This window comes from Peromyscus eremicus, chromosome 22, assembly GCF_949786415.1.
Source record: "Peromyscus eremicus chromosome 22, PerEre_H2_v1, whole genome shotgun sequence".
Taxonomy (NCBI): Eukaryota; Metazoa; Chordata; class Mammalia; order Rodentia; family Cricetidae; genus Peromyscus; species Peromyscus eremicus.
Genome location: NC_081437.1, coordinates 36,463,811 through 36,489,435, shown reverse-complemented (window position 1 = coordinate 36,489,435; position 25,625 = coordinate 36,463,811). Strand labels below are relative to the sequence as shown.

General features: G+C 46.7%; 1 protein-coding gene across 2 annotated transcripts in view; it reads left to right on the top strand.

Annotated features, from left to right (window-relative positions):
* Window positions 1-25,625, top strand: part of Taf1b (TATA-box binding protein associated factor, RNA polymerase I subunit B) — a 65,205-nt gene that overhangs the window by 13,727 nt on the left and 25,853 nt on the right. For both annotated transcript variants that reach the window (XM_059248229.1, XM_059248228.1), the window contains exons 6-8: window positions 2,134-2,284; window positions 4,388-4,544; window positions 12,222-12,321. In XM_059248229.1, the coding sequence (XP_059104212.1) occupies window positions 2,134-2,284; window positions 4,388-4,544; window positions 12,222-12,321 (408 nt within the window). The remainder of the gene's footprint in view (window positions 1-2,133; window positions 2,285-4,387; window positions 4,545-12,221; window positions 12,322-25,625) is intronic.

Here is a 25,625-nt window from a genome sequence, read left to right as displayed (position 1 = left end):
TGAGCAGGGGAGGTGCCTCCGAGCTGCACACGCATCCTCGGAGCTGCACACGCATCCTCCGTGGTTAGGAACCAATCCTGGGGCTGAGGTTAGAGTCGTCAAATCATGCAGGACACCACTTAGGGAGATGACCTACGGAATGACCCTCTTAAGTATGAGGTGATAAACTTCACCCAACTCCCAAAAGGTAATTTGAATTAACTGGAAAAGGAAACATTTTATGATCATAAAGTTATGGAACACTAGCCTGTCTGGATATATGAACCACTTGCTTGCCAAGAAAAGCAAAAGATGCTATATGGTTTTATGGCGACTCTTTAAAAGGGAAAAAAAAAAAGAGAGAGTTAGTCACCGTAGTAAGACCGTGACCTTGGACTCTCACACTTGGTGTTTCGTTTGTGCTTGTCTTTGTGCACTGGGATGCTGCCTGGTATGTAGAAAGCAGGAATGAGAACCTAGGATGCTCTGTGACACTCTGGTCTCGTTAGGTTAACTGAAACTTACAGACAGAAGTTGTGTTGGTGTGAGTAAACACCTGGGTGAACAGTATCCCACTAAATCCTGGTGAATAAACAAGAAATGAAATTGGAAGCTCATGGGTAAATTCCATCATTTATGTCTCACGGGTACAGCAATGCCCTTTTTGAAAGGGAGAGAAAATTACATTTTAAATTAGAAACGGGCTTGGTGTGTAACTCACAGGCAGAACTTGCCTAGCAGTTCAAACCCATGGATTCTATTCTCAGAAATGTGAGTTTCTCAGTAAGTCTGCAAATGTGGTCTTAGAGCTCTGAATGCATCTGGTCCAAGAATTAGAGAGGCCTGCATCTGAATCCTGTCCTACAACTTTTGGGCTATCGAATAAACTGGAAACTTCCAGAACAAGCAAACAAATGTGCATAATGGAGCATCAGGAAGGGTGTTGTGTAACCCAGATGGCCAGGGAGGGCTTCCCAGTGGGGTGAAGGAGCTCTGGGAAGTGAGATTAACATGAGGTGTGGAAGGGAGGAAATGCTGAACTTCAGGCCTCCCTGGGACCAACAAGCCAAGCCTCCCTTTGGCGAGCGGTAGCGGGCTGGGGTCTGGCAGTGGAGAGGAGATCCAAGCCTACCTTTGGTGAGTGGCATCAGGCTGGCTCCTGCAGTGCAGAGGAGATGAGGACGAGGACTCTGGATGAGCTCTGGAGATAGAGCCAAGAGGATTTCCTGATGGACTAAGGTGGGGTGTGGAGACGGGAGTCCGGGATGACTATGAGCTTCTCAGTCTAAGCAGCTAGAAGGAAAGCCACTGTAGACTGAAAAGGCAGGTGGGACTGGAAGGAGTCGGGCGTGGGACGTGTTAAGTTTGAGGCCGCTGTTAGACATCCAAGAGGAAATGTCAAAAGATAGTCATTTAAAACTGTCACTGTGCATTATATCTTTCAATCTGAAGTGTTGTTCTTCCTAAACATGCCCCTCCCTGCTTTAGAGACAGAGTCTCAGGCAGTCCCTGCTGGCCTCAGACTCAGTTTGTAGCTGAGGATGACCTTGAACTTCTAATCCTGCTGTCTCTACCTCTTGTGCTGAAATTACAGCATCCATTACCACACATAGTTTGTGCAGCACTGAGGGTTGAATCCAGGACTTCATGCAGGTAGGCAAGCATTCTACCTCTGAACTACAGCTTCTGACCAAGTCTTAGTTAGGGCTTCTTTTGCTGTGATAAAACATCATTATCATAAGCCAGCCTGCGTAGTCAAGGACGACCTGGACTTGCCTCCACCTCCCAAGTGCTGGATTGACAGACATAAGCTACGGTGCCCTGTTTATGTGCAGAGGACCAAGCCAAGTCTACCAACTACATCCGCAAGCCCCACATATGTCATTCTTTTTACACAACAAGAGAGGTGCTCCTGGGAGCAGGAGACCTGGTGTGTGTGTGTGTGTGTCTGTGCGTGTCTGTGTGTATATATATGTGTGTGTACATGTGTGTGACTGTGTGCTGGTGCTGGTAGACTGTTTCCCCTTTTTTGCAGTTGCTCTCCGGGAAGCATTGCCGGGTACTATTGGGGAACACTTCCCCAGGCAGGAACGCTCACAGAAGCTGACCTTTAAACTCAAGCAGTCATTTCTGTGTCTGTTATTTTATGGACAGGTATTGGAAGACAGTCTACAGTGTTCAGACTGGGCCAGTGAGCTTGAGCTGCCAAGTGACACCACCTGTCCCCTTGAAAGTGGAGCAGAGTTCCAGTCCGACCCCGAGATTCCAAAGCCTTTCCCTGTTACCAAAGCATCACCAAAGTCAGGTAAAAGGAGAACCGTTTACTTATTGTACGTGTATGTGACAGTCAGAGGCCAACTCAAGGGGGTGGCTCTCTCCTTCCCTAGTGTGGGTCCCAGATCTCTAACTCAGTGCTGACTGCTGGCCTGATGCTTAGAGGCTTAAAGCCAACATTGCGTCTTCAGACTAACACAGGCCAGCCAGGTGTGCTGTGCATACCTGTAATCCAGCACTCGGGAGACAGAGGCAGGAGAATCGGGAATTCAAGGTCAGCCTTCATTGAGACCCGCTTGGGCAGAAACACGCCTGGGCAGAAACACGGTCTCTAAAACAAACAAGCCCATTAATAACTTAGTCCTGCCGGGCAGTGGTGGCGCACGCCTTTAATCCCAGCACTTGGGAGGCAGAGCCAGGAAGATCTCTGTGAGTCCAAGGCCAGTCTGGTCTACAAAGTGAGATCCAGGACAGATACCAAAACTACATAGAGAAACCCTGTCTCAAAAAACCAAAAAAAAAACAAAAAAAAAAAACTTAGTCCTGTCTAAGGAAGGGAACTTGACTCAGGAATCATGACTTCCTGAGTCACGTGACGAAGAAGAGCAAACTGAATGAAATTTTAGTGCTGTTTTTGAAGAGGCACTTTGAGGGCTGGAGAAATGATGTTAAGAACATTGGCTGTTCTTCCAGAAGATCCAGGTTCGATTCTTAGCACCCACATGGTCACTCACATCTGTGTGTGATTCCGGTTCTAGGGATCTGAAACCCTCTTCTGGCCTCTGCAGGCAGCAGGCCTGCTGGTGGTCACACACGTTCAGACATACTGACACAGAAATAGAAAAATAAATAGTTTTACCAATTTGTTTCTAGAACTTTCTTTTAGTTTTTGTACTAAAATTATAAACACAACTCAATATTAAACTATAAAATGCAGTTACAAAGAAGATAAAACTCCAGCTGCCATCCCACTCAGATATAACTATTACCACCATAGACAATCATCCAGAAAGGTTTTTATTTGAAAATGTTAGGGAGAGAGGCAAGATTGTATGTGCATATAATTCAAATAGCTCTCCATGTTACTAAAAAAAAAAAAAATAACAAAAAGAGAGAGAGAAGTGTAGTCTACTGTCCTCACAAAATGTTCTGTTCATTTTCAACATTCATTTAATATTACATCTTAATCCAAATATTATATCTTAATCTAAACCAAACCAAAACAAAAAACCCATAAAAATGAATGCAGAATTAGAAAGAAGGTGAAATGGATCTAGGAAATCAATCCAGCAGGAGAGAGGAGACAGGACAGAGGATCAGGAAGGTGGTGAACAGAAAGTCCAGAGTCAGCCTCGAGTCAGCTCAGCGGGCGTCCGCCCACAGACGGTTCACTAGAGCAGAACCCGACAGAAGATGAAGGTGAAATGTCTCTTGAGAGGAGACTGTCACAACGCAGAGGAAATGTGATGATGTGCTAAGAATAAATGACAGCCAAGCCACAAACAGAAAGCTAAACAATAACAGAAGAAATCAGTGCTGAGCACACCAAAGGATGGACGTAAACCGTAATAACGACAGATCCGGCCAGATGGTCTAGGGGTAAAGGAGACTGCTGCTAATGGCCTGAATTCCAGCCCAGGAAACCACATGGCAGAAGGAGAGAACTGACTCCCACAAGTTGTCCTCTGACCTCCACATGCACACCAGCATGGGTCCCCATCCAATGCATGCATACACATAAACAAAGTAAAAATAAATGGAGTAAAATCCACCTTTGGAAAAAAGGTAAAAGCAACAAGCTCCACATTTCATCTCTGCACAGGATTTGCACAGCTTGAGTCACTCAGTCTGGTGAAGCACAGTCAGGACACAGTGACCACCTGGGAGTGCGTGCGTGCGTGCGTGCGTGCGTGCGTGCGTGCGTGCGTGTCCGTGTGTTCAGCACACACATGTGGAGCTCAGAGGACAACTTTGAGGAGTCAGATTCTCACCTTCCACCATGTGGGTCCTGAGGATTGAACTTGGGCTGTCAGAGTTGGTGGTACATGCAAAGTTGGATTGTTTGTGCAAAGCAAATCAGCTACACTCTATCTTGAATGCCCCTAGTTTTTAAAATCTTGCTTTGTTCCTGAAGAAGCAGCAGATGTCTGTTCTGGATCTGTTGATGGAGTGGAATACTCGGACTGGAAGGAGAAGGGTGTCCTGAAGATGACTGTGCCCAGGACCCTTGCTCTCTGCTACCTGTCCTTGCTCTGGCAGAGAGAAACAATGACTCTTTCGGACCTTTTGAGGTGAGCTGAACTTACTTCCTGCTCATTTTGTCATGATAATCTGTGTGAATTTAGGAATAGCCTTTGGATATTCTTTTTTTTTTTTCCTGGAGCTGAGAATTGAACCCAGGTCCTTGCACTTGCTAGGCAAGCGCTCTACTACTGAGCTAAATCCCCAACCCCGGGATATTCTTAATTGTACAAGAAAGCCTAAAATGAGGAAAGGCCTGGAAAGCTTGGGTGGTGCCCGGGTTACTTCTCTCCTTGTTGTGACTAAGAGCTGACGGAAGGAGCTCACTTAGAAGAGGAAGATTTGTGTCGGCTGGTGGGGTGAGGGATCCAGTCCGCCATGTCGGCTTGTGGTGTGAGGGATCCAGTCCGCCATGTCGGCTTGTGGGGTCAGGGATCCAGTCCACCATGTCTGCTTGTGGGGTCAGGGATCCAGTCCACCATGTCTGCTTGTGGTGTGAGGGATCCAGTCCACCATGTCAACTTGTGGGGTGAGGGATCCAGTCCGCCATGTCTGCTTGTGGTGTGAGGGATCCAGTTCACCATGTCTGCTTGTGGTGTGAGGGATCCAGTCCACCATGTCTGCTTGTGGGGTGAGGGATCCAGTCCACCATGTCTGCTTGTGGGGTGAGGGATCCAGTCCACCATGTCAACTTGTGGTGTGAGGGATCCAGTCCACCATGTCTGCTTGTGGGGTGAGGGATCCAGTCCACCATGTCTGCTTGTGGGGTGAGGGATCCAGTCCACCATGTCTGCTTGTGGGGTGAGGGATCCAGTCCACCATGTCTGCTTGTGGGGTGAGGGATCCAGTCCACCATGTCTGCTTGTGGGGTGAGGGATCCAGTCCACCATGTCTGCTTGTGGGGTGAGGGATCCAGTCCACCATGTCAGCTTGTGGTGTGAGGGATCCAGTCCACCATGTCGACTTGTGGTGTGAGGGATCCAGTCCACCATGTCTGCTTGTGGGGTGAGGGATCCAGTCCACCATGTCTGCTTGTGGGGTGAGGGATCCAGTCCACCATGTCTGCTTGTGGGGTGAGGGATCCAGTCCACCATGTCTGCTTGTGGGGTGAGGGATCCAGTCCACCATGTCAACTTGTGGTGTGAGGGATCCAGTCCACCATGTCGGCTTGTGGGGTCAGGGATCCAGTCTGCCATGTCGGTGGTGGGCGGCTTGCTCATGTCAGATCACTAGTAGAGAAAGATGCTGCTGTCTACTCCATTTCTCTTTTGTGTTCGGTCAAGGACCCCAGCCCATGGGGGGGGGGGTGCCACCTGCACTCACGGTGGATTTTCCCTTAGTTAACCCCCCTGGGAACATTTCTCCAGATGCCTGAGGTAGATGTGTCTCCTAGGTGAGTCCAAATCCAGGCCGACTGACAGTGACGCTTAATCATTTTGTGGAGCTTGGCTTCTAATTCTTGAAGTTAATTATCTTTAAGTCTAATAATTCGAGTTTTTACTGGTATAGCAGAAATTGTAGTGTTCTCCTCACATGAGAGACTAGAAAGTTAATAGTCTAATATGAATAAAATAATTTGAAGAGAAAAATGACATTAATATTCCTGTGGAGACATCTTAAATATTTTTCTAAGAAAAGATGAACAGGGTATCTTTTACTAACAAAATGGCCATTAGTAGTTATATAAAACGATGTATTGTGGTTGTAAAAACTAAAATATAGACAGTCTGTTTATTAGGAAAAGTTGATATCAAAACTACAGAAAGGCCTTGTTATGCTGTAGTAGGCATTTACATATCCCAAGGTAGTCTAGAGATTTCAGACAGAAAGACTGACCTAAAGAAGATGCTTGAGCTAAAGCCAGCTCCATTATCCAGGGTTTTTTTTTTTTTTTTTTTTTTTGGTTTTTCGAGACAATGTTTCTCTGTGTAGCTTTGCGCCTTTCCTGGAACTCACTTGGTAGCCCAGGCTGGCCTCGAACTCACAGAGATCCGCCTGGCTCTGCCTCCCGAGTGCTGGGATTAAAGGCGTGCGCCGCCGCCGCCGCCGCCGCCGCCGCCGCCGCCGCCGCCGCCGCCACCACCACCACCACCACCACCCGGCTCCATTATCCAGGGTTTTATTACTAATGAACTGAGTGCATAAGAATCAGTCACTTACTAGGCAGAGCAAAACCATTGACATGCTCATTTCTCCATTCCTGTGTGTGTTCTGCATAAGAACGTTGAATCTCGTCAGCAAGTGGAGTGCCCACAAGGGCACAAGTTGGAAGCCAGACTTCTGGCTCTGCCAGTTCATCGTCATGTGACATGACATTGAGCAAGTCAATTTCTGCTTCCTTTGGGGTAAAGTGGGCCTGTGTTAAAATGGCACCTTAGGGTTCTAGCCACTGCGGCCATTGGCACTGCAGTTAGAGCAGGTCTGGGGGGTCATTAGAGCTCCGGCTGGTCATGGTTCAGTTCTCCTCATCACCATCATTGTGGTCATCGTTGTTACTGGCGCTTGGCCTTTTTATTAAATAGAATGCTTCTAGTAAATGATGATAGTGCCTTTGATTTTGGACACTAACTGAATAACAAAGCTTTTCTGGGGTGTGAGCAGCCGCACAGGGACCACTCGGAATTCTCTCAGTTGAATATTGCCTTACTTTGTGCCCTCACGAGATGACATCATCTGCTCCCAAGACTAGTTATTATCTATATTCGGAAGACTCCCGACTCTGCCACCAGCCCAGGCTTGTCTAGTGAGGGCTAGACCCTTGTATTCACCTGTAGAGCTGCCCACTGGCCATGACTACTCGATGTCTTTATGGTTAAATCGGTCTGACTAAAAAGTACCTCACCATCTGTCTCCTCGACCCTGCTCTTGGCCAGTGCTCTCAGCACATGCTGGGGAGCCTGGTGTTCTGTCGGGAACCTAGGGTTCTCCTGGACTCTCTCTTCACTCTACACACAGTCAGTCATCATGATCTGTCACGGCTACTCCCCAAACCCTGTAACCCGCTCTTCCCCCACCTCACCTGGGTGCTCCCTGATTTCCCAACTGAGCTCTGTCTTGAGTCATCAATCATTCCTACCCATCTTCCTGCTGGTAATCATTCTTACCCATCTTCCTGCTGGTAACCAGAGGGTCTTTCAAAAAGATCCCTAATCATGAGAACCTAATGGTGTCTTCAGAGCTGGGTCAAGGGGCCAGCTGCCCCAGGGCAGTCTGTGAGTGGGCAGCAGAACTCTCCCAGAAATTGAACAAGTGAAAAGACTTACCTGCACTTCTTCTCAGGGAAAACATGGTGTTCATGGAATAGACAATTCCAGTCCCTCCCTGGCTCACCCTCCTTCGCTCTGACTCGCCTCCCCCACAGAGGGCAATTCTAAAATGCCTTCAAGGAGATCGGATCTAGTTAGCTGGAGGGCTGTCACCGTGCTCCTCCGTGGGGTGTACAAGTTGGGGACGGAGCTTAGTTGCTTGGGGCAGTGGGAGAAAGGACTGCCACCGTGGTTCCTCGTGCTCTGCTTTTCCTCCACTTGCAGCTTCTTGACCTGCAGCTCCAGCATTATCTGGGGACTTGGCAGAACTGCAGGGGTCAAACTCCGGGCCAGGGGCTGTTTATCTCTGCTGAGTTGCCCTGCAGGAGATTCTTCAGGTGTTCAGTCTGAGCGGTGCTGCTAAACTTTGTGAAGCTAAAGAGCATTGGTGTGCAGAGAGATGCCTTGAGCTTGGCCAGATGCGTATATGTCCCCCCCCCCTCTCCCTCCTTCCCTCCCTCCCTCTCTCCCTCCCTCCCTTTTCCTTCGTTCTTTTGGTTTTTTTCGTTCTTTGTTCCTCTTTTCTTGAGACAGCGTTGCTCACTCTGTAGCCCAGGCTGGCCTCTAACTCAGAGATCCCCCTGCCTCTGCCTCTAGCGCTGGGATTAAAGGTGTGCGCCCCCACACCTGGCCCTACATGTCTTAGCAGTGATTGTAAGCTGATGTTGCCTGTTATCTTTAGACCACATCCATAGGCCTCAGGATTAGGTCCTGTCCCTTCACATTGACTATAAAGGACCCTCCTGCCAGCAGTGATGATAGGAAGTAACAACAGCCAACACTTTCTGTAAAATATGTGTTGACTCTCTGCTGTACTCGCACAGTGGGCTAGAGTCCAGATACAGCTGGGAAGTACGTGTGTCAATGTCCTGCTCTCATGGGGTTGAAGACTAGAGGGGGAAACAGATAGACATGAATAAAGGAGAAAATGATCGGCCAGGCAGGTGCAGACCCGAGGCTGAACAAATGCTGTGGAAGAACACGACTGGACGGCAGCTTCAGAGCATCAGAGGGAATTTGAGCTGTACTTGGAGTGAAAGAGCAGCCACCCCATGAATGAGAGAGCGCTGGTAGCACTGTGTGATCCAGGAGCTAAGTGAGCAGCCAACCCATGAGGATCCAGCACTCTGGGTGGAGAGTGATGGTAACACCAAGCTCAAAGCAGGAGTGGGCTGTGTATGATCAAGGAGCAGAAGGTGACTAGTGGGCCTAGGGGACGAGAGCTGATTGGAGGAGGGGAGGACTGAGAAGGGAGCAGGACAGAGGTGTCCTTGTAAGCTGTGCTAGGGGCAGGAACTTTCCCCCTTTAAAAAAACAATTCTTTGATACCTTCATACGTGTCTATAATAAACCTTCATACATGTCTATAATAAACCTTCATACATGTCTATAGTAAATCTTCATACATGTCTATAGTAAACCTTCATACATGTCTATAATAAACCTTCATGCGTGTCTATAATAAACCTTCATACATGTCTATAGTAAATCTTCATACATGTCTATAGTAAACCTTCATACGTGTCTATAATAAACCTTCATACGTGTCTAAACCTTCATATGTGTCTGTAGTAAGTCTTAGTTGTATTCACCTCCAGGTCTCCTCTCATCAACCATAATTTAAAAAATTGAGGTATCATTTAGGAATAAAATTCTCAACCATTAAAAATATTCAATTCCTAAGGCCTGAGAGGTGCTCAGTGATTGAAAGTACTTCCTGCTCCTTCAGAGAACCTGAGTTCGGTTTCTAGCATGCCCATGGCATCTCACAATTTGTCTGAACGTCCACTTCAAGGGGACCCAATGCCCTCTTCTGGCCTCTGTGGGCACCAGGCACACGTGTATTATACATACAGATGTGCAGGAAAACACTCATGTATAAAATAAATAAATCTTTAAAAAGATACACAATTTATACCTGGTGTGGTGGTGCAAGCCTTTAGTCCTCTGCACTCAGGAGACAGAGGCAGACAGCAGTGTGAGTGTGTTCCAGGCCTTCCCGGGCTACAGAGTGAGACCATCTCACATAACAGAACAAAACAAAGTAACATGTGATCCAGTGGTTTCCCACATATACCATCAGTATAGCCACAGAAATACGCAACCATCGCTTTGGTACACTTCCAGGACGTATTTTATCTCCGCAGAAATAGCCCTGTGCCCATTAGGACTTGGGGTTCAAGTGCTATAGTCAGCAGCTGGAGAGACCATCTGAGCAGCTGTGTGCAGGGGAGGAAGGAGGGAGGCAAGTGTCTTCTGTCCTCAGGCAGGTGGTGGCTCGGGTAACGCTGGGGATGAGGGAAATGAGAAGGACGAACGGGCAGGACTCCTGCACAGTGCACACAGCTCTAATGAGGCGCAGCTTTAATGCTCTGCGGCCAACGGCAGCTGGTTAAGTTCCAGTGGGTCTCAAACCACGGCTTCCGGACTGCACTAGGATTAGGAGTGGAGAGTGTTTCCAGGAGTCGCTCGCTGCTGATGCGTGCGCTCCGTTGGGCAGGAGAAGCGTGCAGGATGCTTTCATTTGGTGCCAGTTCCCCGTCAACACCTTCCTGGATTGATCCCGATAGCCAGCTGTTATCCCGACTAAGGGAAGTAGTGTGTTCGAATTTTGATTGAGCTGCCTGTCATTTGGGGAAAAAGTTTCTCTAAAAGAAATTTCAGATTCAAAAGTAAGCAGGCTTTGAGAAGAGGTTAAGAACAGTACTGTAAACAGTGAGTCATTGTCAGAACCCCACATGCTTCAAGACCTGCTTCCCCAGAACGTGCTTCCCAAGATTCATTTCTCCTTCTTGTCTCTCCCCTGCTGCACTGAACAGGCCTCTCTGGTGGCCCTTGTGTCATGTGTCTCCTGTTACCCTCTCAGTTCTAGCACTGGGCACACTGCTGCCATATGTTCTCACACGTATTATAGATGCATATTTACATATGTATAGATCATATGTTATTATTACATATTATATATGTATGTGTGTATATATATATATCAAGGACTAAATAAAGGATGTATATGTTAGCATTTGAAAGTCTAGGTAGGCCGGGCGGTGGTGGCACACGCCTTTAATCCCAGCACTCGGAGGCAGAGGCAGGAGGATCTCTGTGAGTTCGAGGCCAGCCTGATCTACAGAGTGAGATCCAGGACAGGCACCAAAGCTACACAGAGAAACCCTGTCTCAAGAAAACAAAAACAAAACAAAACCAACAAACAAAAAAAGTCTAGGTGGTTTTTGAAGTGATAGGTATGTATTATATCATATATATAATAATATTGGCCGGGGTGGTGGTGGCGGCGGCGCTCGCCTTTAATCCCAGCACTCGGGAGGCAGAGGCAGGTGGATCTCTGTGAGTTCGAGGCCAGCCTGAGCTACAGAGTGAGTCCCAGGAAAGGTGCCAAAGCTACACAGAGAAACCAAACCCTGTCTTGAAAAACCAAAAAAAAAAAAAAAAAAAAGAAAAAAAAGTAGCGGAAGCCCAGGAGTATAATAATATTAAGCCAATATTGTAGTTTTCTATGCGTAAATACTTTATATAAACTAAAATAACTAATGAAAACCCAGCTGGGAGAGGTTTTCATTCATTTGTACCTTAAATATTTAATTCTTAATTTCAGTAGACTAAAAGGAACCACCTTTTAATTTTGAAATTAAGTTTAGGTCCACACTTTCTCTAGGAAGCTGGTGACAGTGGCCGCTGAGGCAGTGCATTCTGGGTGCTTCTTCCTTGCTGGGTTCACACACCAGTGCGCGCTCCCCCGCCCCCAATGTCTCTCCCTTAGCACACTGTAGGTTTATTGTGTGCCCACATCTTCCTCTTCTCGCTAGAACACTAGCTCCGTGGGGACAGAAATTTTAACTCTGGTTCACTGCTGTTTCCCAATAGGTCCATGTCATACCCCACAACTTTATTTGACTTGATGAATGAAACAGAAATAAATGTTTTAAACATGTGCAGTTTTCTTCATACTCAACATTTGACTCAGAATGCCTGGCCTCCTGCTGTATACAAGGCATTGGGATGGAAACGTTAATAGTTTTTCCGTCAGGTAGCATGCACTGGGCTAGGACCTGAGGACAGAAGGGGGCCGAGGAAACAGGGACCAAGGGAGAGCTTCCTGAAGAAGGGATTCACAGGATGAGCAGGAGCTAGTCATGTGACAGCAGCCAGCCCTGGCAGGAGTGCTCTGGGAGCCTGGTGGTGAGCGGGCAGATACATACTTCTCAGACTCACTTAGCATGTTACAGAGTCAGACACTCTGTAGACGGTCAGCTGACTGCTCTCCCCAGGGGTGTTGGGGACAGTGGCTTTCTCTTTTAAAATAAGCGGGAGAGAGAAGCCGCTGAGCCTTGTGAAGGGGGAGATTTTCAGAAAGTTTACCAGAGCCAGGGCATGGCTCTCATCGGGTCTTCTTTCTGTAAAGTACAGGTTTGTGGAAGAGGACCGCATCCCGTACATAAATGCTTTTCAGGTGTTTCCAGAAGAGATGAGAGTGTATGGTCGAGACAAAGGCATCTTCGCTGTAGAGGTAAGTTGTGTTCTTCTGTGTGCTGCATTGACTAACAAGGCAGTAGTACAGTGTTTGCGTGGTGTCTGGTGCAGCGTTGATTCTGTGGGTTTCTAACCTGTCCAAAGTCTAGTTTGAATGGCTGTAACTTAATGATGTAGACGTATCCTTTTTTAAAATTTGCTCATGTGAAAAAGAGGCCCGTCTGTCTCTCATTGCTCTCACACAGCGTGGCTTGTGCCAGGAGGTGCCAGTTCAAGTCTTCTGCATATGTTAGTTTATCCTCCTGCCTGAGACAGGGTCTTGCTGCGTCACCTGCTGGCCTTGAACTCACATCCCTCCGTCTCTGTTATCTTTCTCTAGACCTCTTTCCGGTGACAATGCTTCTGTCTTTGAATTGTGTGTCTTTATTACTATTAGAGTACTCAAAGGTTACCTCCCCTTTATTCTTCATTAGATGGTTGTGAGTAGGCTAAGTAGGGCTGGAGAGATGGCTCAGTGGTTAAGAGCACTGACTGCTCTGCTAGAGGACCCAGGTTCAATTCCCAGTCCCCACATGGCAGCTTACAACTGCCTGTAACTCCAGTTCCAGGGGATCTGGTACCTTCACACAGATATACATACAGGCAAAACACCAAAGCACATGAAATGAATAAAATTTAAAAAAAAAGTAGGCTAAGTATTAATAGTAAATGTTTTCTTCCATTTTCCACAGAAGGAATTGTTGTGCTGTTTGCAGTTTAAGAGACTTCTGTGGAATCATGCCAGTGGTTTCTGACTCTAGTAACGCGTGTGGCAACCTAATAAAGACAGCGGAGTTTGTAATACAGGGAAGTTAAGCTAAAACATTATGGCTTTTCCATAGCCTTATACGACAGGCGGATCATGAGGCCTGGGTCTGGGCTGGACCTCCCATGTTAGAAGTCTCCTGTGCCATGACATTTGTCAGTCTTTGGTGAAAACAACAGCTAGCGAGGTCACAGATCTTTTCTTTCAGAAACAAGTAGAGGACAATAGTGTCTCAAGACCCCCAAGAACACGGGTCTTGAGACACTGACCAAAGTGAACAGTACATTGAGAAGTACTTATTTAGTTATGAAAAACAAAAAACAGCAGCAACAGAAAACACTCCAGAACTTTGGGTAAAAACGGGGAATCTGGAGCATTTTTACCTGAGGTTGCTCCCACCTGTCACCCAGCTTAGTCCCAGCTGGTGGGACAGCGCTGCCAGGGTGTGACTGTTACATTAGCTTCATTGCTGGAGAGAAACAGAGGCCAAGTGAAGTAGAAAAGTCCACAGGGAATGTCCAGAGGAAGGCCACACCCTTCCAGCCTGAGGTTGACCAAGGTAGACTACTAGCTGATGGACCAAGCCGAAGAGCCATGGTTAGTATGGAGACAGCGGGGATTCTGAGCAAGTGTCCCTACTGATGTCACGAGGGTGGAGAGAAACTGGCATCAGTCAAAAGCTGGGGCACAGACTGTCACATGTGTCTGTCTGTCTATTATCCATCTATCATCTGTCCGTCCATCTATCTCTTTGTTACTGTATACATTATTGTCCAATCTTTCAAAAGTAGGTAAAGTCCCTTCTTCAGAAATTGAGGCAGGAGAAATAAAAAAAAAGATTAGGACCAAATAGTCTGAGAATTTTTTTCTCCTCAGCTAGTTAATTCTCTTAGAAAATACTTCATCTTTGTTCTATCACAAGTAAATAGGTTACCTAAGTAATTAATTACTTGATAGGACATGATGGGGAGGACCTTTTGTCATGTTTATTATTAAAAGATTAGTGAGGAAGAATATCAGTGTGATACAGACTATGTAGAGAGCTCACTTTTCAGAAAATCATTCTGTTCAAATGCCCTGTGACATAAAGGTTGAATCCGCTCCTGTTGTTGATATCATACAGACAGAATTTGGAAAAAATTCCAGTATTTCACCTTGTCTCTGAAATTAGAGGAACTGATTGCAGTCCATTGCCAAATCAGGGTCTAACAGGACCATAGCATACCCATAGGTCTAACAGGACCATAGTGCCCGTACGTGTAACGGTACCATAGTGTACCCATAGGTGTAACAGCACCATAGTGCCCGTAGGTGTAACAGGACCATAGTGTACCCATAGGTGTAACAGGACCATAGTGTACCCATAGGTGTAACAGCACCATAGTGCCCGTAGGTGTAACAGGACCATAGTGTACCCACAGGTGTAACAGGACCATAGTGTGCCCATAGGTCTAACAGGACCACAGTGTACCCATAGTTGTAACAGGCCCATAGTGCCCATAGGTGTAACAGGCCCATAGTGGGTAAAACCGTCTTACCCAGGCTTTTAGTTGTCTGTGGTCAGCCACAGTACTAAAAATGTTAGATGAAAATTTCAAGAATTAACTCAGCAAGTTTTGGGTAATGTAAGGAACATCCGTGTTTTGAGTTTTGAGTGGTGTCATGGCCTTCCTCTGTACGGCTGCCAGGACGAGAGTCATCCTTCTGTGCAGCCCATGGACACCCGGCACGTGACCTGCCCTCGGCAGCCCTTTCGTTATCAGTACCAGCCACAGTGCTTGGAATCTGTAAACACTAATGTACTTAGTATGACGGAAGATACAGGAGCGGTGATGTCAGCAGTTCAGGTGTGCCCAGGAGCAGCCGTAAAGTTTACCTTTATGTGGGAAGGCCAAAACACAGGACAGTGTTCTGAGAGAGCAACCCCATTCACATCACTAAAAATGATTCATTACTTGAATCAGGTATGGGGGGTCGGGTATGTGCACGTGAGTGCCGTTGTCTGAGGGGCGCAGCGGCTTAGGATCCCCTGGAGCTGCAGTTAGAGGTGAATCTGAACTGCCTACATGGGTGCTGGGAACCCGACTCGGGTCCCTGGGATAACAGCCCGTGCGCTTAACCCCTGCACCTTCCTCAGCCCCTGCGCTAACTCCTGGCTGCTGTTTGTTCTTCTCTCTCCCTGTGCCGACTTCTGAGTTAAAGCACGTCACAGGTGTATGTATGTCTGCATACGGAAGGAGCTGGTACATACAGGGCTGGGCACTGCCTAGGAGGTTTCAGGCCTCCGTTAAGGATTTTGGAACATATGCCAGGGATTACTGTAGTAGTTTATAATGAAAAAAGAGTCATTGATGAGAGGCAGCTCAGGTGCTTTGAAAATGATAATCTGGATATCAAAGTATTAAGAGCATTCCCTGGCAAACCAATGGAGCCTGTAGAGTTTGCAAAGTGGTTCTCTTTTACTTCTTTAATGTATGTGTACATGCCTGTGTGCAAGGGTGTGGATGTGTGCCTGCACGTGTGACGTGTGCGTGGACGTCTTGCTGCTTACTGAAACCCAGAGGTGGCCCTGAGGCAGAGGTGGCCCTGAGGAACAAAAGGCCTGTGATAGAGGACGAGGCTGGAAGTCCTTGCGGCTGGTGGTTCAAATAGGAGCTGTTCCGTTTCTGGCCTGAGGCCAGGCCTGCAAGCCAGAGCAGCCACGTGAAGTGGGCTTCTTCCTGATAAGGCAAGTTAGTGTTTCCTGGCTTGGGTAGGAGTGAGGTCATTTGTGTGGAGGACAGAGGACACCTGTTTTCCAGCAGGCACTCTAGGCCTCAGCCAGCTTGTCAGAATGTGGTGGAATAGCCAAACCTGGTGATGCCAAGGAGGAAGCTCCATGACTGAAAACCCAAGTTCCTAGTCGTGAAATTGGCCTGGACTCAGAGTTGGTATTTATCTTTATGTATGTTTGTGTTACATGTGGTATATGCACAGATGTGTGTGCATGTGTGTATAGGTGCCTGCACCCATGTACACTTAGGCAATGGCCAGAAGAGGATGTCAAATGCCTTCCACTATTGCTGTTTACCTAACTGCATTGAGACAGGGGCTCTCACCAAGCCTGACTTGCTGCTTTGGCTAGGCCAGCTGATCAGCCAGCTCCCAGGGGCCACCTTTCCCCACCCACCACTGCAGCCGTGCCTGGATCTCACCTGGTGCTGGGGAGTTAGACCCTTGGGCTTGTACGCACATGCCCTGCCCCCTGAGCCGCCTCCCCAGCCCTAGTTTCTATCTCTTAAATGGCATCCTGCATGCACTGAGCAAACCCTGGGCTTTGTAGGTTTCCTTTCAGAGTAGTAAAGGCACCTGAAATCACCACGCAATAGGAAGTTTGCTTTAAAAAAAAAAATTGGGCCAGGTGGTAGTGGTGCACACCTTTAATCCCAGCACTCGGGAGGCAGAGCCAGGAGGATCTCTGTGAGTTCGAGGCCAGCCTGGTTTATAGAGTGAGACTCAGGACAGGCTCCAAAACTACACAGAGAAACCCTGGCTCAAAAAACAAAAACAAACAAACAAACAAACAAAAAAAAATTGATTTGAAGCCAGGCATGGTGATGCACACCTTTAATCCAGCATTGTGGATGCAGAGCCAGATTGATCTCTGTGAGTTCAAGACCAGCCTGGTCTATAAAGTGAGTTCCAGGACAGCCTGAGCTACACAGAGAAACCCTGTCTCGAAAAACCAAAATAACATTAATAATGACAATAATTGATTTGAAATCTTTAACTTTAGACTTAGTGGCTGAAAAATTGCTTATGGTAGCCACCTGAGCCTGGTTGAAATGTCCTGCTAAAAAGGCCAGAGATCTGTCCCTTTGTTCTAGCACGTGTCTTTATGTCGTTAGATGTTTGGCTTTCCTGGAGGGCCAGTGCAACTGGCTTATCACCTTTGTACTAGTTCTCTGCTTAGCCTTGGCTTATAAAAATCCCTCCTTTTTTCAGCCCCGGCTTGTTTTCTTTCCCGACTCTCCCTCTCTGCCTTTCCTTCTATGGCAGTGTGTCCTGCCGCACACCTCCTGACCCGATAAGCTTACGTGATTACTCACGGCCGCTGCTCATCGAATACTCTGATTTTGCTTGGACAAGGCTCTGTGTTTGCTCTGCTGGTACCTGGGAGTATTCTGTTGGTCAACTCCCCAAACAAATTGCAGCCCAGGACAGACACCAGCATCTTTATCCTAGACGACTGGGGAGGAATTGGGTGATCACACGAGCCTCGTTTTGTCGGTTCAAATGTGGAGACTGACCTAAGCATCCTTCAGTCCATGAGGATTGTCTGTGAAGTGCAAGTTTATGACAAGCATCCACACAGCAGCTGCCCCACACAGCAGCTTCCCCACTTCAGGCCCCAAGAAGGAAGCGCCCTCCCTGACGGGAGTGAAGAGAATGATAAAGCTGTTGTGGGGGTGATATTAGTTTTGAAAAATAAGGTTTTCAATATAGATTTCTGTGAACCTTTGACTGTACCCATTTCTAGGGTTTCTCAAAGTAGGTTCTAGGAAGTTTGTGCTTCTTTAGTACATTATAATCTTGGCTATAGAGGATAATGCATCTTGAGCTGAGTTTATGTGTGTTTGAGATTAGTATCAAAATAGTTCCTTTCTTTTTAACTGGGAAATGTCGTTTTACTGTTTTTGCATGTGGAATGTACACATGTATACCTACCTATGTGTGTGGAGGCCAGAAGTCAAGTGTCTACCTCTCCATCTTTGTTTGAGAGCATCTGTCACTGAACCTAGGACTCCCTGTTTTAGTTATCCTGGCTGGCCAGCAAGCCCAGGGTCCTGCCTGTTTCCTTGTACCCCCTTCCCGGGAGTGGGGCTGGGGTCACACATGTGCACACCTGGCGTCTGTGTAGGTGCTGGGGATGTGAATTCAGGTCCTCATGCTTGCACAGGAGGCTCTGTGCCCACCGAGCCACCTGCCCCGCCCGAGTGTCTTAGTTAGGGTTTCTGTCGCTTTGATAAAATGCCATGACCAAAAGCACCATGGGGAGGGAAGGGTTTTATTTCAGCTTAGAGTTCCACAGCACGGCCCCTCAGGGAGTGAAGTTAGGGCAAGAATTCACAAAGGGCAGGAACCAGGATGGTGCAGAGGCCGTGAAGGAGTGCAGCTTCAGGCTTGTTCCTTGTGTCTTGCTCAGTTTGCTCTCTTAGAGTATCCAGGACCACCTGCCCCAGGGGTGGCTCCACCCACAGTGGGCTGGGCCCTATCACATCAATCGTTAAGATAATTCCCCACGTATCTGCCTACAAGATAATCTTATGGAGGCACTTTAATTAAGAATCCCTCTTCCCATGGGCTGGAGAGATAGCTTGGCGTTTAAGAGCACTGGCCGCTCTTCAGAGGACCAGGGTTCAATTCCCAGTACTCACAATTTTCTGTAACTCCAGTTCCAGTGGATCTGACTCCCTCACACAGACATACATGCAGGCCAAATACCAATGCACATTGAAAAAAAAAAAAAAGAACCCTTGTCCCACACTTGTTTAGATTTGTGTCCAGTTGACAGAAACCAACCAGCACGCCTGGTTTTACTTTCTTCCACCCTCTCCACAGTTCCTTTTTAGTTATTAATTTCTTTCATAAGCACATATGATATTTCCTTAGGACATTTTGTGCATGTTTATCATTGTGTTTTCCTCACATTCGCCGATCCTGTCACCTTCTCATTGTCTCTTCGACTCCTCAAGTAGTACCTTTTCTTTCCAGAAAAGGTGTGTACACGACTGGCGGGAATGTAAATTAGTGCAGCCACTGTGGATGGCGATATGGAGATTCCTACAACATAAACAAAAACTAAGGAACTACCATATGACCCAGCGTCCTGTCTGTGTGAGGGAGTCAGATCCACTGGAACCCTTGTCCCAGACTTGTTTAGATTTGTGTCCAGTTGACAGAAACCAACCAGCACGCCTGGTTTTACTTTCTTCCACCCTCTCCACAGTTCCTTTTTAGTTATTAATTTCTTCCCAGGGTTGAACTTAGAGATGGAGCCTCGCAGGGTCCCAGGGTGGGACTGTGGACACTTGGTTTCCTCGTCCTCTCAACATGGTTACATACACTGTGACTGGGGACTTTAAGCTGATGGCAGTGATGGGTAGAATAGGGGGAAGGATAGGCAGGAGGTTGCAGGTGCAATTATGTGATCACTCTTTACATACGCATGAGCTTGCACATAAACCTGGGCTGGATGTTGACCAGTCTACATGGCTGTTTCCTGTTTCTCTTTCTCTCATTCCTCTAGGCTGCCCTCCTTCCCCTGCCCCAGGACGCTGGGTCATATGGTAGTTCCTTAGTTTTTGTTTATGTTGTAGGAATCTCCATATCGCCATCCACAGTGGCTGCACTAATTTACATTCCCGCCAGTCGTGTACAAGGATCCTACCCACCCTCTCCTTGCCACACTTTGTGGGTTTTGTATGTTTGTGTGTGTTCTTAATGACAGCCATTTTGATTGGAATAAAATACTCAGTATTTTGATTTGTGTTTCTTTGATGTTTTGAGAGACATTTTCACTAGATGTCAAATTCAGGCTACTTTATTCCAATACTAAATAAAAACGTTATTTCATTGATTTCAGGTCTGCTTGATCTTAATCCACATAATTAATTGTGCATATTTATGAGGCATGATCTCTTACTTCAGTACAGGTGTGCAGTGATCAGATGGGGTAATTGGCATGTCTGTCTTTGCGCTGGGAACATGGCAGTCCTCTCTGCTAGCTGCTGTTGCAAGCTGTCCTGCTGTGCACTAGACAGTCAGAAGCCCCAGGCTCTGGCCGTCACTCCTCTCTCCGACCTCTTGAACTGCCACCCAGGAGAACAGGCTATATCACCTCTCTGTGTCTGACCCCTTCACCGCACACAGGAGAACACGCTATATCACCTCTCTGTGTCTGACCCCTTCACCATGCCCAGGAGAACACGCTATATCACCTCTCTGTGTCTGACCCCTTCACCATGCCCAGGAGAACACGCTATATCACCTCTCTGTGTCTGACCCCTTCACCATGCCCAGGAGAACACGCTATATCACCTCTCTGTGTCTGACCCCTTCACCATGCCCAGGAGAACACGCTCTGTCATCTCCCTGTGTCTGACCCCTTCACCATGCCCAGGAGAACACGCTCTGTCATCTCCCTGTGTCTGACCCCTTCACCGCACACAGGAGAACACGCTCTGTCATCTCCCTGTGTCTGACCCCTTCATCGTGCCCTGTAGGCTAGTCCGGGTTGCTGCATCCCAGGGTTTCATTCTTTATGGCTGAACACGTCCTGTGGATGCAGGCCATGTTTTCTTACCAGGTAGTCGGGAGACACCTCAGCAGGCTCCACACCTGGACTGCTGTGAGCTGTGCTTCAGGAAGTGTGTGCATGCAGCTCCAGTGGGAGTCTCCCTCCTGTGGGTGCACACTAGTGTGACTTGGACTGAGTGCTGACCCCCCTGTGGGTGCACACTGTAGTGTGACTTGAACTGAGTGCTGAGCTTTTAGGTTTGGTGTTTGGTGTTCTTTGGTATTTGTTTTCCAGATGGTGCTTTCATGGTAGCAAAGGCAACAACCTCACACTCACAGTCCCCTGCCTCCGATCACAGGCATGTGCCACTGCACCCATTTCTAGTTTTAATTTCTACGATCACTATTCCAGTTTACACGGACACCACAATGTAGATGAGTTCAGGTCAACAGTTGGGCTTTTGCCCATTTTTTACCTGGGGAGTCTTTAAGATTTTTTCTCCTCACTGTGCCATTTTATGAAAGGGAAGGAAAATGTTCTCATCATTTTAGTGGGAGTCGTCCTGAGTGAGCGAGATGATGTCCACTGGGTTTCCCTCAGGGCGTCCTGACAGCTGGGGTGTTGGGTGTTTTTTCATGCATGTGTCACCCATTTGCACATCTTTTGAAATGTTTTGTTCAAATCCCTTCCTGTTTAAGAAATTGGTTTAATCTAAAATATTCTGTTTCCTTCTTTAAGTGGTCTAAGTGTCTATCGCTCGTCAGACGAATAGTTTCTTCCATTTTGTGGGTTGTTTCTTGATTCTGCTGTTTGGAGTCTGACATAATTTCATTTATCTATTTCTGCCCTAACTACCTACACCTTTGATGTCATATCCAAAAAAGTCTTTGTTCCGACTAAAGCCCTGAAGCATTTCCCTTTGCTTTCTTCTGGACTCTTCATGGCTTTAGGCCATATCTTTAAGCCTTTGGTCCACTTTGAGATGGGTTGTTTTTGGCTGTTGATTATGGTGAAAAATGGAAGTCTAGTTATGTTGTTTTCTTTTTGTGCACAGGTCTCCTGTTTTTCATTTCCAGGTGCCATTTAGTAGCAGGTGTCCTTTCCCCACCATAGGTTCCTGGCATCTCCACCAGAACCGTTGTCTGTCGCTCATGGATTGTCTCGGTGGCTCTGTTTCGTTGTGGTGATCTTTGCGCATCTTTTTCTGCTGTTGCTGTGGTTACCATAGATCCACAGCACGTTTTGAAGTCGGGTATTACAATCTGCCGGCTTTGTTCTTGTGACTTAGTGTTGCTTTCCTTATGGAATCTGTTGTTTCCTAGAGTTGAGGTTTGGTTTTCTGTTTATGTAAACACTATCGTTGTAGTGGACAGAGATTGCACTGGATGTGTGCTGGGTCACTTTGAGTTGTATGGACATTAAATGATTTCTTTCGATCCACAACTACGGGTTGTCGTGTGTGTGTGTGTGTGTGTGTGTGTGTGTGTGTGTGTGTGACACACATACACACAAACACAAGGTTTCGGTGTCCTTTGCAGTCTCTTTATCAGTGATTTGCAGTTTTCATTATGGAGCTCCTCATCTCTTGGTTAAATCTTGATGGGACATCTACATTATAGCTCCACTCAGGCCACTTTTCTGACTCTTCGGTAGTTATTGGAGCACAGAAATGCTACTGGCTCCTGCATGTTGATCTTGTGTCCTGCAGATTTATTGAATTCATTATCAGTTCTAATTTTTGGTTGGGTGTTTAGACTTTTCTACCTTTCATGTGAAAACAGGAACAGCTTGGTCTCTTCTTTCCTATTTGGATGTCTTTTCTTTCTTTGCCTTACCCAGTTGTTCTGGCTAGGACTGATTACATACTTGCTGGGAGATGTGGGAGTGGGCAGCCTTGTCCTGCTCCAGCTCTTCCCGGAAATGTATTCCACTTTGCCACCTTTAGTTTGATGTTAGCTGCGGGGTTTTCATACATAGCTTTAATGATGCCGAAATACATGGGGCACACTGCTGTTTTCCTTCATTCTGTTGGTGCAGCGAGTCACATGCCCAGGATAAATCACACTTGATTGTGCGGTGTGACTAGCCTGCTCCTGGATTCAGTTAGTGTTTTGTTGAGAATTTTGCATCTGTACTCATGTGCGACATTGACCTATAATTTTCTTTTTGTTCCTCTGGTCTTGTCTGGTTTTGGTGTCAGGTAATGCTGTACTCACAGAATTTTACCCCTTTCAAATTTTTGGAATAGTTTGAGAATAATTAAAGCCGGTTCTTGAAAAGGTTGGTGAACAGTGAAGCTTTTCAGTCCTGGACCTGTCCTCCTTGGGAGAAATGTATGTTTTGTTGTGCCCTTGGCTTTTTAGGCTGTCTGGTGCTGATGCTACAGTCTGGGAGGTCATGCTAGTTCAGGAACGGACCAGTCCTTCTAGGTCTTCCAATCTGTGGCACGTAGTTGTGCACAGGAGTCCCTAATGCAGTGTTTCTCAACATGTGGGTCATGACCCTTTCACAGGAATCACCTAAGACCATTGGAAAGCACGGATATTTACATTATGATTTGTAACAGTAGCAAAATTATAGTTATGAAGTAGCAACGAAAATAGTATTATGGTTGGGGGTCACCACAACACGAAGAACTGTATCAAAGGGTTGCAGTGTTAGGGAGGTTGAGAACCACTGTGCTAATGTTTCTTGTAGTTGTTCATAAGAGTTCCTAAATGCATGTATTTCTTTTTTTGTTTTTGTTTTGTTTTGTTGAGACAGGGTTTCTCTGTGTAGTTTTAGTGCCTGTCTTGGATCGATCTCACTCTGTAGACCAGGCTGGCCTCGAACTCACAGAGATCCGCCTGGCTCTCTTCTCTCTGCCTCCCGAGTGCTGGGATTAAAGACGTGTGCCACTGCCGCCCAGCACTGCTTGTGTTTCTTTGGTGTCAGTTGTAATGTCATCTTTTAGTCTCCTGCTTTGTTTGAGGCTTCCCTCTATTTATTTCTTAGTCTAACTAAATGTTTATTAAAAAAGATTTTAAAATCTCTTTTTTAGAAAATCACCCCCTGTGTTTTTTTTTGGGAGGTGTGGATGGTGTCAAGAGTGATGGTGTATGCCTGTAGCCCCAGAATTTGGGAGGCTGAGGCGGGAAGGTCCAGAGGTTGAGGTCACCAGCCCAGGCTCAGCCTCAAAACCAAAGCAAATCAGTAACAACCCCTTTTTGTCTCACTGATTTCCTTTTCCCTCCTGGCTGGAAACCGGACACAAAGCCTTCTTTGAGCTCTGGAGCTTCCCAGTAATGGTGCTGTGGTGTTCGCTGGCCTCGACTGTTTTCCCCCAGATCTGCCCGAGCTGCAGGCTGGGCAGGACCCTGGTGCGCATCTCTGCTGTGGTAGTTTACTTGGTTTTGTTTTTTTTATTTTTACAGTGCTAGGGATTGTGCTCTACCACTGAGCTTCTGTGTTCTGGTAGGCCTTGAACTCAAAGCATTCCTCCTGCCTCATCTTCCCAAGTGTGAGCGTTACACACAGGTGCTCCTGTGCCCCGCTTCCTGTAGAGACCCCTGAGCTTCCTCTCCATGCAGCTTTTACCCTGTCTGGGATCTGCCTGTGAATTGCAGCTGTTTAACCTCTGGAAATCGATTCCTGACACCTGGCTCCATCAGACCGCAGGGCTGCCCCACCCCAGCTCCTTGCGTAGGTTGACAAGTGCTCAGGCTGGTTCTAGCCGGGTTCTAGCAGGGTTCCTTGGTTTCTTTGCTCAGGGTTCTAGCTCCCTGTGGCCTGTTGTCCCACAGCTGAAAACTCGTTTGCATATCTTTTTTACTTCTCTGTTGTTTATGGTGAAAGGTCATTCCCCACATAATTAATCTCCCAGGGCAGACACAGGCGTGTTCCAGTGTTGGGCTTTAAACATAGAGAATGGAGTTGGGATGCCGAGCACTTCTTTCCTGGGATGCTTGCTCGTTCTTAGACTTTAAACCCCTACTTGTAATCTCTATCACCTCTTCACAATCAGGACATCCCCCTGCAGAGGTCTAGCTGAGTGGTAGAGCACTTCTCTAGTAAACGTTTCCTGTAGGTGGGGTGTGGCTTTAGAGGCCATGGTTTTGGGTTTGTAGAAGGCTTGTTTTATAATCCCTTCTGTCAACTGTGTTTTCTTCCTTAGTACTTTAAGTTGATACATTTATGAAGTACATCTTGATACCTCACTACTGGTATTCCAGTGGAATAATCCGGTAAATTAACATACTCATCACTTTATTTTACCCATTTGTTTTGTACAAAGGGTTGACTCCAAGGCCCTGTGTATGTCAGACAATCACTCTACCACAGAGCTACATCCTCAGCCTTTCAAGTTTTCCACTTTGGTGCAGAGTCTTGCTCAGTTGCCCAGGTTGAACTTGAACTTGTGATCCTCCTGGTATAGCTCCCCAGTAGCTGAGATTACAGGCATGTGCCACCAGACCTGGTTTATCTACCTCATTCTCACAATGTGACCTTTGAAATTGGCTTTGAGTTATTCTGAAATACTCGATACATTGATGTTGACTGTAATTACTGGCTGTGTCATAAATTGCCACATTTATTCCTCCGTCTGTCTGTCTGGAACTTTATACCCTGTGACCAACAGTCCCTGTTTCTCTCTGTCATCCCAGTGCCGAGCTTCTGGTAACCATCTTACTGCTCCCAACTTCCATGAGTTCAGCTTCTTAAAAAATCCCACATGCGAGTGAGATATTTGGCTTTCTGTGCCTTATTTCATTTAGCATAATATACTCTGGGCTCGTCCATATCATCACAAATAGTGGCGTTTTCTTCTCTCTTAAAGCTGAATAGTGTTTGTTTTATAGTCTGCCATTGTGGGCAAGTCACAGTGACAGGCACCTGAAGCAGTTCTTCATATCACATCTGCAGTTGAGAGATGAGAGGAATCAATGCATGCTACTGGCTTGCTTACTTGCTTGTACACAACTGGATTTCTCTACTCCTGTACAGTCCAGGGCTGTTTGTCTAGGGAATGATGCCACCCACTGTGGACACGTCAATTAACTTAATTAAGTCAGTCTCTCATAGACATGCCCATGTGGATAATTCCTCATTAAGACTCTTTTTCTAGATAAAAGGTTTTATAAACTTCACAATTAAAGCTAATTGTCACACTTCTTGTCAATTGACAAACCAAACATCACTTTTAAACTATAACCTTCCACATCTTGTCCCCAGCGTCTCTTTTCAGTATAATATAAAATACAGCCCAACTTTAAAAGTC